This window comes from Zootermopsis nevadensis, unplaced genomic scaffold, assembly GCF_977971745.1.
Source record: "Zootermopsis nevadensis isolate Lab colony 2312 unplaced genomic scaffold, Znev_1.0 Znev_ptg000015l, whole genome shotgun sequence".
Classification (NCBI taxonomy): Eukaryota; Metazoa; Arthropoda; class Insecta; order Blattodea; family Termopsidae; genus Zootermopsis; species Zootermopsis nevadensis.
The window spans coordinates 6,998,606-7,015,253 of record NW_028259147.1 but is presented as its reverse complement, the minus strand read 5'-3'; the positions used below and the strand labels follow the sequence as shown (position 1 = coordinate 7,015,253).

Below are 16,648 nucleotides of genomic sequence, written 5' to 3'. Positions count from 1 at the left end.
GTCATGGTATTTCCTTCAATGCTTCTGGGCTTTGATTAATAAGTAATTTATATGCCCAAATATGAGTATATTTTTTAATATCAGTTCACACATTGACAGTTTTGAATCCCATTGAACTTAATCTCTCCGCATTTTTAGTTATAAACACTTTCTGCGAAGATAAAATTTAAATTAATTTTGGTTGCACCGTTCGGATGATAAATACGACAATGACATATTATTTAACGTATTAACATAAATCAGTTGTTGCTAAAACCCGAAGTTTACAACGATATAATGTTATTACTATCCACTGGAATATTTTTTAAGAAAGTATTTGTTATTTACTGTATTGCATTTTATATAAAATGCTTTCTGTTATTAACAAGTCTTTATAATTTTAGATAAAATTACGAATTTCATACATTTTCGTGTTTTTATTTTACTTTTTTGGATTATTTGGGGGTTCGATTGCGCGGGAAAATTATTTCCCAATTAACCTGGATAATCGGGAATCGACTGTGTTTACGTAGTTGTAAAGATAAGCATGGATAAATCAGTGTCTTTGCATGAGGTTGGTCTGTTGCAGCATCGAACGACAGGAGATGACCCTCCAGGACCGGACTGGGTCGCAATACCTGGACCTGGGAAGAATGTTAAGGAAGTGAAGGAACGCAAAGTGAAGAGCAGGGAGAAGCGAGAAGAACGTGTTGAGACAGAGGACATCCAGCACTTGGGCGATCTTACCGATGAGGTAAGCGCGGCTTTTACTGTGCATGTCACCTTTACAGTTGCAGATATTTGCGGGTATGACGAAGCTTTTTGGAACCAGTAAAACAGAAAGTGAGGGATTACGGATTACTTCTAAACACGATGCTTTATTCTTTCACACTTTACAGTAGCGCTGAGTATTTTGTAGCCCGCTCTGACATCTTAAGTAATCTTGTGTTCAAGTCCAGATGGTCCCAAATAAAAAAATATCCTTTTTTTCCTTCTAAACTAACTATTTTCGTCCAGTTTTAGATTTGTCAATTGGATTAAGCTGGCTCAGGAAAGTTTACGATAAGATTTTGTGAACATGATGAAGTTGCGAATTGCTTAAAAGCACGTAATTCCTTTATCAGCTGAATAGAAACTCGTTCTTTTATCAGAGCTAAAACCCTGTGAAATCTAAGGTTAGACTACCTGTCTTACGTATGTGTCAGAGAAGTTGCCGTACTGGAAATCAGAATTACGTCACATAAAATGCAATAAGCTGTGCGCACTTGGTTTTACCAGATTTCGTAATTACACAAGAAAAGTGCCAACACTTCATATCAGCATATCTGAAATGTGTGTAACTGTATCTGGTATTTATCATTGTTTGGGTTTATGTTAAACCTGCCTTGTCGGTATACATAAACAGTGTGAAAATAACATCAACTGCGCAAACGTGGATCACGATCGGATTTATTATTTCTCAATGAGAAATCAAAGATAATTGAAGTCCAGCAAGATAAGAATGACTGTTTCCATGTACGGACAGCAGAGTTCTAGACATTCAACATGTAGTGGATTGCACTCAGCACATACGTAGACCGTACGACTAGACCATGAAAGCCTCTGGTAATCGTCCTCTGACGATTTTCCAGCGACTCTCGTTCGATGATTGAAATACAGAGCATTTTGGGGTGTAGCTGGCTGAAACATCGTGTTCACACGGGGCAGCGAGAGAAGTCGGTAAGGTGGTCAGCACAGCAGACAGAACTGCTTGGTAATGGAAGTCACGTCGAAGCAGTCTGGAATTGACAGTAACTGACAAGTCAGACGAATGTTCGTGGAAGACATGGCCTTTCCTCCTTAGTTGCATCGATCATAGTCTCCCATGTACGTAGTTGAACATTTGGCTAGAGTGCAGGGGAATGGATGTTTCTGATAGTGAATAAGGGTGGAAAGATGTAGAGCTGCTCCAATTTTGCAAGCCACTGAACACAAGGAATACATTGCGCAGACAGCATTTCGTTAAATATTCGCGAAATGTAAAATGTTTCTAATTAACACACAGAAGACTAACAGGCCGGCCGCAGTGGCCACGCGGTCTGAGGCAGGGATCTCGTGCTCCTGGCCGTTGGGACCGTGGGTTCGAGTCCCACTCAAGGCATGGATGTTTGTCCGCGTCTTTTCGTGTTTGTATAGGTAGAGACCTTGCGTTGGGCTGATCACTCATCCAAGGAGTCCTACCTTTGTCCAAATAGATCAATCAAATAAATAAAAACCTCGACACCTACGGGTAAAAGAGGGTGAGAGAAAGAAAGAAAGACTAACAGAGAAGAGATAAAGTTCCACTCATTATGCAGGGCTTCATCCCTTATGGGCTACCACCGTTTACTTTGAAGTGGTGGGGAGGCTTGAGTTTCTCAGTGACCCTGAGATCTTGGCTGGCAGGGTTATCCAATCCGGACAGATTAAACGGTAGGGTCCGGGAAAAAAGTAGCCCCTGATCCTCCAGTTTGGATTTTTAAGCGAGAGGTCGGTGACTTATCACACGTAAAACTTTAACAATTACTGAAGATCTCAAAACTCAGAAGCCGCTTTATCGGCAGAAGTTACGTTTGTGAACGGCAGGGCGACAAACAGCTTTATAAAGCTGCCTGCTACTCTAAAGCCTCCTAAATCCATTGGAGAGTAGACTCGGTCATTTTCGCCAATAAATATTTTGGCCCATCGTCGGGTTTATTTAACACTAACAATTGTTGTACAGTTCAGACTTCAGGTTCTCACGTCGACGAGTATAAATGTGACTTCTGGGAAGTTGCGCCGTGTTGTTTAGTAGAAATCGCCTGATGTTGAGGTGTTTACTGCTTCCATCATCAAGGCGCAACATCCGAGAAGACAGCTATCTTTAAGTATTGAACAGGTTTCGATGATGACAGCCAACTACTACTACTACTACAAAAAATAATATTAGAATTATTTAGGTAGAAATGGTTTACTCTGAAGTTTGGGTATAATGAGCAATGTCCTTTACAGACTTGCAGTGTGCTGGACAATTTGCTTTCCTATTTAGGCTTTGAGCGGTCTTCCGATTATACGTACTCAAGCACCATAATTTTTCTCTCCTCTTTAGATTACAACACTTTTAAACAGCATTACAAAAGTAAAGGGATTCTCATTTGAATTTCAAATGCTGTGCTCTCTCTCACAGTTGTTGCTTCATAGGCACTAACACCTCTTAACATTCGCTCCTATGTCATTTGGCTCCATTTGCATTTTTAGAAGCTGCTTCTCCGTCCTCTATGTGACTGCAGACAAGATCATAGTGAAGCAGACCGCGTCTGTGGTTAATATTTCAAGTGCTCTGAACTCACGACACTGGCCATTGATACAAAAAAGTAGTATCAATAAAATCTTCTCGGGCAATCAGCCGCGTTAACTGGTTACCGTAGTAAACCGACTTTTCGGGAACAAACTCTGTCCCCATCTTCAGGGTTGTGATGTGACTGGATCCTCTGAAGTTGCGAAAGTCTCAAATCTGAAAAAAGTAATAGTTTATAACTGTGCGGTTTATAACGTCATTATAACCTCTTGAGCTAGTTTATTATTTTAGGATGTATTCTGATTCAGTTCAGTACATTTCAATTCGCTAAAATCTTCCGAATTTCTGACTTAATAATACTATCCTATTTCCCGTCAAGGTACTAGAATTTCCCTGTATCGAATGTCCCGATCCCAATTCGGGAGATCCAGAATTATGATCGTGGTCCTGAGACAGGTTAACCTGACTGAGGTCTCATGTAGCTACCATCAGTAGGTCACGACCTCTTGCTTCCACATTCTTTTCAAGTCATCGTCACTAGCATCTTGTCTGTTTCAGTTACAAAGATTAATTCTGCTCGTAACTAAAAAGTACAAGAATGCGTTTGTTAGCTTTTGTCTGTCCCTCTATCCACATTTAACAAGAGAACCTCTGAAGGAATTTTCATTACATCTTATAATGGGAAGTTTTACAAAAAAAATTCTACGTCTTTAAGTTCTGGTTAAAATCGGAAACAACATCAACGGACACTTCATACGAAGACCTATGTCAGCTCATGCGTTTTTGCGTGCAGAATCGGGATATCCCTAGGCCACTTTTGTTATTTTTATTATGGTTTCCATGGTTACTCTGGTTTCCTGTGGAATATCCAGCCACCCGGTCTAGTGCAATACCACTAGCACTATTTTAGAATTTCAAAGGTGAAATTCTGACTAATGTGCCAGAATTGTTACGCCACGCGTACATCCCCTAAGTTGTTTATGGTTTGTATTGTACATGTAACGAAGGAAAGGCATCTGTTCTATGGCATGAACAAAGGAGATACGAAAGAAAGGAGTTGTTCATCAATTTTATTTATAGCCTAAAGTGATTTATGAGAAAAATGTTAATATTAGCTATTTCTTTGTTGGTACAATATTGCGTTGGCGTGACACTGGACCTCCAACTTTGCTTTGTTAACCAAACACTTGATTCAAACTTACCACACCCAAGACTTTAAGCAAGAAGATGCCAGAGAAGTTCAGAGGCTGAACCAGTGAGTTCCGTCAAAGAACGGAGAAACTGCAGAAGATGCATAACTGACGAAGATATGAAACCACGCCCAACTGTTCTGTGCAGAGGAAAGCTGAAAAATAATGAGGATCACTAAGCGAGCCTCCTTAGATCTTCAAAGGGACGATGTGTGATGCAGCTGAACGAAACTGTGCATCTTTGTTTAAAGCGCAGGTAAAGAACTAGGATATTTTGTATGCAGCGTGTTATACTAAAGTGAAAGAAAGCAAGGAAACAATGAGAAAGAATGGAAGTTAATAAAGGAAGGCAGAAAGGGAAATTGACTGAGAAGAAAGACAAATAAAAGAATAATAAACAAAGAAAGATGTCACAAACAGAAACGAAAGAAGAATAAAGAAACGATCGAGAGAGGGAGAGAGAAAGAAGGAAATAAAGGGGTAGAGAGAAGTAATGAAGAAACATAAAAGGAAGAGAGAGATGAAAAATTAAAAAGGAAAATTCAATCTTTAAGCAATCCACAAAACCCAAACTTTTACAACTTTAGAGCAATCTCTTCTGAGCCCACATTCTGTTCGGACGCGAACGTGTCCGCAGATCTCTTAGGTTTTATCGTCTTACGAGTTAGGCCCGTGTGTTCTTGTAGGTGGTTATCAACGTTTCGAAGGAACGATTGGCTTGTATCTTAGCGTACCACTTCTATCCTGAAGATGGAGGACATATATTCTTCGGAAATTTCGTTAACTACCAACAAAACTAAGATGTAAACCAGAAGATGGCAATCGTGTTCCACCGCCGTGAACACCTCAAACCTCATTCAGCGCTGTTGACCAGTAAACAAGGTATTTGTTGGTAGCCGAAGTGAAAGTGGGCTCATGTCACGGTATCTTACCCACTCTAATACTGACCTCACCACAGATTGTATTTTACTTTGGCTTCGTATTACATGTTAATGTATCTTGAGTATCGAGTTAACAATTTTAAGTACAGTGGTACCTATATGTATCACTTTCTTTAATGCTCAGATAATTGCATTTTGTCCATTGAGTGTGTTTATGGGTTTGATATTATCCTTGCAATAAATAGCAACTATTTAAGTAAACATCAAAAACCAATTGATTTTTGTAATCGAGACGCATTGTGGTTTCCTTGAAGTCAAAACTGAATTACCAAATATTATTTAAACAAGCTTCGGGCTTCAAATGATTAACGATTAAATAAATACGCATGGGAGTGAAGCTACTGTGGCATGCTTCTTCGGTAATGCTGATGTATCTTAAGGCCATCTTGGTTACGCGGAACATTGTATGGTGAAAGGAAGATAGATGCATTTAGGAAGAAGACAGCTGAATGAAGGTAGCAACACAGATCTGCACAGAGGAATTGTTAAGGCCACAGCTGAGTCATGTTGAACAAGTGGTGGAGGAGCTTGCATTCAGGAACTCCGCGTCATAAATTATTTTTATAAAGCAAAACTATTTATTTCTTTAAAACTTATATGAAAAATAATAAAAGAACGTACAAGTAAATGTCCAGGCACATATAGTAATTTGCTATGAAATGGTAGCCAGATACTGGCACAGTAATTTTGAGTCTTGGTTAGAACCTAGCGGAGAAATTACAATCAGTGGTCGGGTTGCAAATGGCAGTCGATCTGTTTAAAATACAGTGTTCATTAAAACTGCATAGAAACTAGGTGCAAAGAGCGATGAATTTCGTGGAAGTGAAGTTTTACACAGCGAGAAACCCTTTTCAGGATATTATTGGGGTTAGATAGGACAGCGTGTCAGATTTAATTTTTGTTGTGGTGGTTTTTTCAAAAATGGGTTAACAAAGAATACAGATTATTGCAAGAAGTCACAGCTCATATGGTTCGAGGAGTTTTACATCGAATCTTTCATTTTCTGACCTTTTATGTTTTATTAAGAAAAATAATTTTAATATTATCTACATATTTTGGGGGAAGTGTATTGAAATTTTAGTGTTATATAAATACGTACATGGGCTTCATGTGCAACTTCATGTAGGAGAAAAATAAGAAAAGAAGTCTTTTAGAGAAACTTCTTGGAATTCCACCATTTGGTAGAGCGAGATTTGTTTTTAAATTCATTGATCGTGCAGCGTCAGATGGTGGGATGAAATGGAAGCGGTGTGGAAGTCCTGTTTTAAGTTATTCCAGAATTTGTCTAGAGGAATGAAGGGAAAGTAGGAACATGTCAGTAAGGATAAAGGTCTTCGGGTTGAGGTTCGAACCCGGAGTGCAGTGAATATGAAGCAGAAATGCTAATCGCGCAACTGCGACATTCTTTGAGGGATTGGTGGATAATATTACAATATGTAGATCACAAGAAAACAGGTTTTATGAATATGAAATGGACTGAGCTGGTGCAGCGTTAGGTCCACTGGCGCTGGCGGTGTTAACACGAGGGATCGAGTAGGAGAGAGCTGGTGGCGTGATGGGCCACACGAAAATGTGCAGATGATGGAATTAATGGTAGTCCAAGATGAAATCTACCGGAATGCTTTATATCAAATGAATGCACGATGTGGAGAGAAAGATGGATGCGGTGCCATTAAACGAACGAACCGAATCGAAAAGAATGAGGAGGGAGGAAGGGAGGGAAGGAGGGAGGTTGTCTGACCGGCTCCCGAGCCACTTCCCTTCACCGTGATCTGTTGTACTACACAATCACACTTCAGAGCTCAAAGTACCGATGTAAATGGTTGGACTCGAGGGAATGTGGAATGACACGAGGAAGTTTGCGGTCTGTACTCTTTAGCTTACACTTTTGGGATAATTAAATAAAAAGCGATGAGATGATCACGACATGTAGCACACCTGGAGGAAACTGGAAAACTAGTTGAAGATGAATTTATTTTGGGATGTTGCGCCGTGTAGTGTGATAGAAGGTTACCGACGTTTCAGAGGTACCTGCTGCCTCCATGCCTTGTGTATTTAGTTTCAGGGATCCTTTATTTTTGTATTTTATCCAAATGTTCTGTCTCATATGAGTGGCAATGTTTATGTAGTTTTTAGTTTTTTTTATTTATGTATGGGCAATTTTTGCTTTTTCTTGTTTAGTCATTATTTCTATTGTTCATACAGTTGTTACGAAAATTAAAACCGGAACTGGCGAGAGCAGATTCATGAAGGAGATGCAAACATAGGCCTAATAATTTTTAAACCACTGCTTCTAATTTGAGCATGTCGTAAATCGGATATATGTACTGGTCGTAAATAAACTTTTATTATTGTTTGTAAACACGGTAATGTAACTACATTTGTGTTCCATAAACGACGAGGCATTCCTTGACTAGCTGAGTTACTGTCAGCTTCCCAAGAAAGACTGTCTGGAAGTGTTTATCACATTTTCTATTACCGTATAATTTTTAAAGTTATATTTTTTCTCAGTAATAATGCCTTACACTTTTGAAATCAAATATCTCATGCGTTTACAGTGCGAATTGACAGTTTAGATCATTCGATACAGGCCAATAGCAACTCCTGCCACTTGCAACTACAGGCATACCTCGAAGATATTGCGGGTTCGGTGTCAGAACACCGCAATAAAGCGAGTCACACGAATTGTTTTTGTTTCCCAGTGCATATAAAAATTATTTTTACACTATACTGTAGGCTTTTAAGTGTGCAATAGCATTATGTCTAAAAAACAATGCGAGAGTTACCAAAATGTGACACAGACGCGAAGTGAGTACGTGATGTTGGAAAAATCGCTCCGATAGACTTGCTCGACGCAGGGTTGCCACAAACTTTCAATTTTTAAAAAAACGCAATATCTGCGAAGCGCAATAAAACGAGGTATGCCTGTATTACCCTGCGACTTTGGAGATTGTAAATATAGAGATTAGGCAGCAAAGTGGTGCGACCACAGCTCCAAAGTCGAATTCAGCCTCTGGCGAGCAGTGAGGCAACCTGTCAGTGCAAGAGCCGGTGCATTGCTAGTGCCTACGTTCAGTAAGTCCTGTCATGTGGAGTTGGCGGGTGGTTGCGTGTATTTGCGTAGGTCGCCGTAACAATTTCGGTAGGTGAATGGGAAAGTGTTGTGATGTGCATGACAATGAATGTCCTTTCTGTTAGTTAAATGGGCATAGTAATTAGATTATTTTTATTTGTTTAAACAGTGCAAATGTGTCTCAGATTTCAGCATCTCTGTAAGTCCCTAACATTCGTCTTAATTTTGCAGTATTTTGATTCCGGATTTTTACGGACTTAATCTTAAGTATTTTGTCATTAATTTCAATCGGATGTAAACATTTCCGCAAGCCTTCCGGGGAATATTTCAGTTGGTGAGTATCCAATACAAATAAGCCAAGATAGTTTACATACGTCTTTTTAATACGGTGACCCGTTTACATTAATTAAGCTACAGTGGTCAGTATTTGGACTGTTAGGCAAACAAAAAAGAAATTCGGTGACAGGTTATGTGAATTGGAAGGTTAGAATACTTGCAATGATTAGTCTAGTGACTGCATATCTCGAAAGTAGTGACAGATTTACGTGGTCACCGTATTGTAAAGTTGTTTAATAGTCACAAATATAATAAGTTAGAACATGTAAGGATGGTGTAACAATTCTGAAAATTTCGTCATGATTTGATCCTTGATCTTTGACCTTTAACCAAGGTAACAGTTGTAATCAATGTAAAAAAAGTATCCTGGAGATTCCACACCCAATAACTTCTGAGCACAGAAACGCATGTAGATCTTCACGTACAGTGTCCGTCATTGTAGTTCGGTTTGAACCAAGACTGGAGTCTGCCGACAAATTTTAATGAAAGAAACCAGTTTTACATTCCATAAAGGTAATTTCAGCAGTCCACGAGTTATTTCATGCGCACAGACAGACGGACGGAAAGGTTTTAATAGACCTTCTTCAGGACTCAAACGCCCCTAAAAATCACAGTATGCCAAAAGTTTAACCGCTGTGATTGGCCAATAGCCTTACAAGCGACCTCTTATTATTATCATATGATTTTAAGAATAAATATGTAGGTAAATTTAATTATTGTTATATAAAAACGGCCCGCATGTGTCTCAAAGTGCAGGTGTTTTGTATGCATGTACAAGGCAAAATTCCGTTACATTTTTCGTGGATTGTTTAAGAGGCCTTTGTTACGGTTTGCTTGCTGCAAGACTAAATGGCCTTCCTCTCCACATGATTTCCGAAGCATGATCAATTAAGACTGCCGGAGTCTAAGAGGAAAGCTAGGTCTCTCATTTATTAAATGTGTCTCTTTGTTGTGTGCCGAGGTTAACGGTTGATGAGATTTGCATCTTTGAGAACTGTTAATGAATATGGTTAGCAATTGGACGTGTCTGGTAATGTTATATTCATGGAGTCTAACTTAGCATATGGCGGTGGTCATTACATCTAGAAGACTAAGTATAGAACAGGTTTGACTCGGTTATGACGTTACTTGTATTTGAGAGGGTCCCGTTTTGTATCTTGGTAGAGAACAAACTATGTTAACTAATGTATGATTTGAGGGTTTTTTCCTGAAAATTGCGATGTTTTGGTTGTGACGACGCGTGGACTACTGGATTTATCCAGAGTTCCGAGGAAACATGAAGTCCTGTACGTTTATCCGAAACTTTGGTATCTACCTAGCGATTCTACACGGCGTTACAACCCACATCATCATCATCACCACCACCATCATCGTCATATTCACCGATGTATTTTGTGTTCTTAAGTTTATTTGAGCAAATTACTAAATTTTTATTAAAATCCATTAATCCGGACCGATGTTATTACATGGTGTACAGACGGACGGGGATAAGGTAATATGAATATCATCTGTTGTCTCGAATTTTTTTAAAACAATAGTGAGAAGAAGATTTATGTCTTCTGGGTTGTTGCGCTGTGTAGTCTGGTAAATGTTTACCAACGTTTCAGAGGTCATACTGCCTCCGTCATCAGGGCGATGAGTATGAAGATTTCTGTCTTCTGGGTTGTTGCGCTGTGTAGTCTGGTAGATGTTTACCAACGTTTCAGAGGTCATACTGCCTCCGTCATCAGGGCGATGAATATATTGTTGCAAAGCTAAGCACATTTACTGAGACTGCTTTTGTTGTTGTTATGAATTAATTGAGATTGACGCAACTCGAATCTCGGTTGAGATAGAATATCCTGAACTACGTTTTCCATAAGTTTCCGTCTTTCAGTATCAATCGACGATACATATCCTGGCAGCTGAAATAGAATCGTGAAGTTAAATAACAGTTAACCAGTCACATTGCACTGGTTTTGAATGGTTGCCTTTTATGTAAGGATTCGCGAAGTGGTTTACAACCCGGGCTTCGAAAAATTGTCTGCCCTTGCCCCGGAGTATTGACAGCCCAGGAAAGAAGGAAAGAGTTCAGAGAACCCAGTGATGATTTTTAGGAAACATTCTGCTTCCATCTATCCACCCACTGCCGTTCTCTTCATCAGTCCACTGCCTTACATAATTACACGGCAGTAACCTCCCCCCTCCCCCACCGAGTACCTGATCACCTACTTCGACGATCAGAAACGTTGGCTGTTCACAGAATTATGGCCTGTAAGAACTGCAGGCAATGAATCGAAGAAGCTTTTCCGTTGATGACTGTTATCAGAACCCATTGAACCTGACGCAACGCATTTCCTGCAGTGTACCCGAAGGAATGCGTTCTGAACTACACACTCCTTCTGACAGACGCAAGTGGTCCTTAATTTTTTATCTTGACTCACCTTTCCCCGCTTTCTGTACTTATTAAATAATCTCGGTCATTATCTTCTTCAGAAATTTGTGTATGCTCTAATAAGAGGGGTTATCAGTTATTGGAATGCCTTGAAGTAATATAGGAGTCAGTGAGATAACATTTTAAGCTGGTTCAACTGTAGTTGAATAGGAGTAGTAATAAGAATTATGAAATGTTATGGTAAAAAAATAACTCGCTAAATCTCATTTGTCATTAGTCGTAACAATTATTATATATTGCAGCAATGCACGAAAATCAGTTTTCCTTATGTTACTAAACTGAAAGTGTTGTGGTTTAATGGCATAACTCGGTTTTCACTTGATACTCTTAATAAGGACAATTTCGCGATGTATTTTTATCATGTCGTTAAATCTTTTGGGGGTCTTGTTTCCATAGCAGTTGGAAATCACAACAGCCTGCTTCCAACTTATTAATAATTAATATTATAATTTAATGTTAAAATCGTTGCTAAATAAAACAAGAATAAATAAAACTGACTGGCCTATCGCTTGTGGAATGCGTGTCAGTTAATTTCACAGTCGCTGGCCTACATCAATTATTTACGAATAAAGTCCTTCCATTGACTGGCATTGATTTCTGTGCTGTACAAATTGATCATGGGCCGGGGTTTTAATGCGTGAAGGATTTGAATGAGTCATTTTGGTAATGGGGAACGTATCTTAACAACGTGTTCTAGTAATAACTTGCAGACCTAAATTTATTTAGAGTACATAATACATATGAGGGAAGCAGAAATTATGAAATTACAATAATGAATGTTAGGGCATTTCTCTTCCCTGCTGCATGTAAATTGTAACACATGGCCACATCCTTTTGCTGCATCGCCATGTTTGAAATTTTTAAGATGAAAGGAAAAACCTTCATACAAAATCGATGATCGTCCTCCATACCGAACATCTTGATTCTAGCACAAATAGTTTGTTAGTTATTGCCTAATGTTATTTTATACTACACGAAACATTGCTTTCGAAGGTTTTATATTTTTGGAGACATGTTACAACATACAATTTCAGGAATAACATCTTAAACCTTCCTTAACAATCAGTAAGTGTGCACTTTGTATTTATGGGTTCCGTATGATTCTCAGCCTAAACAGGGATTATTTCCTTAAACAGCATTAATCATTTGATCTTTGAAATGGTCAAGCGTTCTGTTTTATTTGCGGTACGGACTGATTTCTTAAATACTCGTATTGTTTAGACATCGTATTCAAAATATTTAGCGACTCGTATTGCTTACACGTCACAAGTCCACAGGTTGCCATAATAATATTATTGATTGTAGCAAATTAAGAAGCATGGAAGTAGAATAACACCAAATTACCTAGAGTCCATACCAAATTTCGCATAGGTCTTACCACATTCTTCAACCAAGATTTTGTAAATATTTTTAGAAAAAGGGTAATAATAATAACCATGGCAAGAATATCATTATTGTGTTTAATAAATATAAGTATAGAACTGAAGAAAGCAGAGACAAAAGCCATTTATACAAGGCGTTAGTACAGCTTCGGACTTTCTCATATGAAGCTCACGATTTTTTTTTTTTTTTTTTTTGTAATTTGTTTAACAAAATTGAATATAAAATAGTCCCACATTAAAATGAATGTTTGCCAATATATTTACTGGCAACCTGAAATATGTTTAAAAGTAGTTCATGGATGTCGTGTGTTGCTTAAGTGCATGAGGACTGGATATGAAGGAGTAGTAATATTGCAATACGACATCCTTTACCAGTTGCATGATTTTAGAGCACTTAAGGTCAGTTTTATGCTGTATATCGGTCAATATGTAACGAACCATTTACAACGATAAAACTGGAAAAATAAGAAAGGAAAAATTTATTCCACTATGAATAAAACCCTATACTTATTTGCCAAATGTTTCGTTTTGCTATGTTAAAGTAATTAATCGATTTGAGGTTTTTATGGCGCGTCATGAGAACCTCAGATCATCTGGGTGAAAACTCATCGCCCTAGGATAGAGAAAGCAAAACTTCTGAAACGTCGGCAAACTTATGCCAGACTACATAACGCAAAAATCTTCCAGAAAAGCGTATTCTGATAAGTTTATTCATCTGCGTAACAGATGACGTCACTAGTGTTAATTCTTTCCAGTTTTTAAATTGTTAAATAATAAAATTGGCTCAGATAATTAAACGCTTCCCGAATTGCGTATACCGTCGAAAGGGAAGATTACTTGTGAACAGTAAATTGATAAGGATATGGAATGAACCTATCGATTCATTTTTAAGATTCTGTCAAATCACAGAAAAAGTATCAAAAATTCTAGAACTGATTTCGAGACCTGTCGAATACGAAGGAACATGCTACCGGCGACGTTATTTGAAGTTGGCGAAGACTGGATTTTTTAGTTACATTGCTACGATGTTCACTGAGGTTCTGTAGGTTCGAATGAGGTATAATAGAACGCTTGTGAAATCCAGAATGAAGTGAGAGGAAGCGGTCGTACCAACTTTGAAGTAGTATCCAGGAAGCTTTATGGTGGTTCTGAGGACAGTTACGAAAAATCTTAACTGGGATTGGCGGTCTGATGATGGAATTCGAACACGGTATCTCCACAAATTGTTACCACTGTGCTAGCTAGTTTCCTGGATCAAATGCCAAAAAGTTGACTTAGAATCTCCGGTGAGATTCCTTCCTTCCACCTAATAACGTATTCATTATAAGACGTTTGATAAAGCGATGACGTACGTTGCTGGCTTTTTGAACATTCTGTGGAGCTGAGACTTACCATCAGTGGAGCAGGAAACGCTGACATGCAGGTTGCTTGTTCTGAAGTGTGTCAACAAGTCCATATGGCACTTCATTATATAATAATCTAAATGCCTGTAAGCTTGTGCAGCATCTAGGCGCTTTAGAAAGTTGCAGTGTCCTACCACAACACATTCCGAAACAAGTTTCATTCCGCTAGAAAAAGATGTCTAGTTGGGGGTCCTGTTGAGACCTTTGACACACTCGTGTGAGGCAATATGGGTCTTGTGACATTTGTATGGTAGTAGATCACACACCTTTGAATTGTAAATGATTTATTCTTGGGGTATTTAACGATGCTGCAGCGTCATAACATAAGATGTGTTCCTCTGGATTATGATAACAGTAGATTTTGAAGTGGTTACCAGTGTTTGGAGGGACGTATTACCTCCGTTTTCAGGGTGGGAGAGATTATATAGTATCAGGCAGAATTGGAAAATAATGAATGGTATGTAAATACTTTGAAAGACTTTATTATGATTTATGATATTATTTTCAAGTGGGTGACAGTGATGAATCCCTATGCAGGGAGTGACGCGGTCAAGATTTGTACCAGGTTTCTCCTGAACACAAGTATAGGGCGCTAACGCATTTTATATTTATTTGTATGAATTATTATTATTGTTATGATGGTGGTAATCATTACATTTAGCGGCTATATATTCTATTCCTATTTGGGACAAATTTGCCTATGGAATTGGACATTCCAGGGCCCTCATCTCACTACAGAGTGACACAGAAGTGTCCAGAAAAATCTGATTATGGCAACGTATGGATGGTTTTTCTCCTGCCAGGAATGAAACTGCGGTTGTCAGGCTCGAAGAGGCGATGATTTAGTGACTGAGTTGTCCCGGTTCTTGAATTTAACCATATGAAAGAAAAGAAACATTATTGCATCTACGCAGTTTAATATCGACGTTATATTAAGATTATGTTTGTCGGAAATATAGCCTGTTTGTACTAGCAGTAAACAAACATCAAGACGAAGGTATGCAGAATAGTATATCAACAATTGGACATCAAAGTACTCCAAACGGAAACAAACTATCAGCTTTCGTTGCAATATGCGTAAGGTCTCCAGAGTTTGCATAATATGTGTCGCCATCTGGAACCAAACCTGACAACGGGAAACTAATGCATCGCGAGATAACATCTGTGCAGCGTGGATTTCTTTGGCTTCAAATGTCAGATCATTCGTCAAGAAATATCTCTTCCGCCTCAGCAAACAAGCGAATGTCGCCGGTGTACAAATTGTGCCTGTGTCATCTCTCTCGCCATCGGTGTACATTTTTATAGAAACAAAAAAAGCCATGATCAGTTGGTTATTGTCACCACCTCATGGCACATCCTTGGTTTGTTAATAGAGGAGACAAGACTGCGTTATGGTATTTCTCATTCGTCGCTATAAAAGCTTAGCAAATATCTGGGGCTAACGGATTAGAGAATTAATGTCGTAAAACTTGCTGTCAGTGATTTGTTTATCTGTCTTGCTGGTCCTGGAAATTGCCTCTCTTAGAAAGCTAATTTTGTTTTCTGCGTTAACAAATGACAACTTTACTCACTGTTCTGCCACTTAAAATATTCATTGCCTAATGATGAGAATCTGAATATTTAAATCTTCAAGATGAAAAGTAAACCTGCGTTCTTCGGTATCTGATGAATTTCAGCCCACTCTGAATTGTAGATTAAACCAGAAAATATTCCAAAATATGACCCACAAATTCTCCTCGTATTTTCCTTTTCGTGAAGAGTTTGAGGATGTAATATTTAAAGAAAAGCAAGGAAGTTTATACTATTTTAATTCTTCGCCAGTTCTGTTTGTATTTCAGTTTTCTAGAATGATTCGAAGTGCCAAAGGAATGAAAAAACCCTACAGAAATGTAATTTGAAGTCTTCAAGTAATAATTTTGGCATACAAATCCAGAAACAAGAAATTAGAAGATAATATTGACGGTTCTTTCACGCCACACGTCAGAAATTAACACTCCGTAGTATGTTTATTTATCCGAAATTAGCGTGAATGGCATTTATTCTTTATTATTTATCAAATTCGCCGAGTGTTACAGCCTTATTATAGTTCGTCAGCATAGTGTTCCATGGCACTTCGAAAATATATAGGTTGACGTGGTAATTAAAACATATTGTAATTTGTGATTTTAACGGCAAGAAAGTTTAGCCAGGCGATATCAACAAAGTCTGCCAATAGAAAATTGATAAAATCCTAGGTTATTTTTCTAAATTTCAAGCCTATGTACTATAATCAAAATTGCTTCGAATGCGGTTAGATTATTGCGTAAACAGGGATATTTTTTGTTTATCACCACGTCCAGAGAAGATGTGGACGTCACCCATTATTTGTCCAATGCAAACTCGGTAAACAGAGCCGAAGCGTGAAGCTAACCCCTCGTCGACTGAGTAGTAATTATTAACTTCTCAGGGAGAGCTGCGTATTAGGAGTTTTAGTCGGTCAATCAGTACAGTCAGTCGGCTAGTTAATTAATTAAATGTAGCCTCAGAATCGTCTAGACGTGCGGTGAAAACGCTTCAGTCATAAGTTTGAAGTGTACATTTTTATGTGTAATTGGTAATCTAGACAGCGGAATGAA

At 38.4% G+C, this 16,648-nt stretch overlaps 1 protein-coding gene across 4 annotated transcripts in view; it reads left to right on the top strand.

Annotated features, from left to right (window-relative positions):
• The window catches only part of chas (chascon), an 83,157-nt gene that overhangs the window by 40,007 nt on the left and 26,502 nt on the right, over positions 1 to 16,648 (top strand). For all 4 annotated transcript variants that reach the window (XM_087349165.1, XM_087349167.1, XM_087349166.1 and 1 more), the window contains one exon: positions 569 to 733. In XM_087349165.1, the coding sequence (XP_087205291.1) occupies positions 569 to 733 (165 nt within the window). The remainder of the gene's footprint in view (positions 1 to 568; positions 734 to 16,648) is intronic.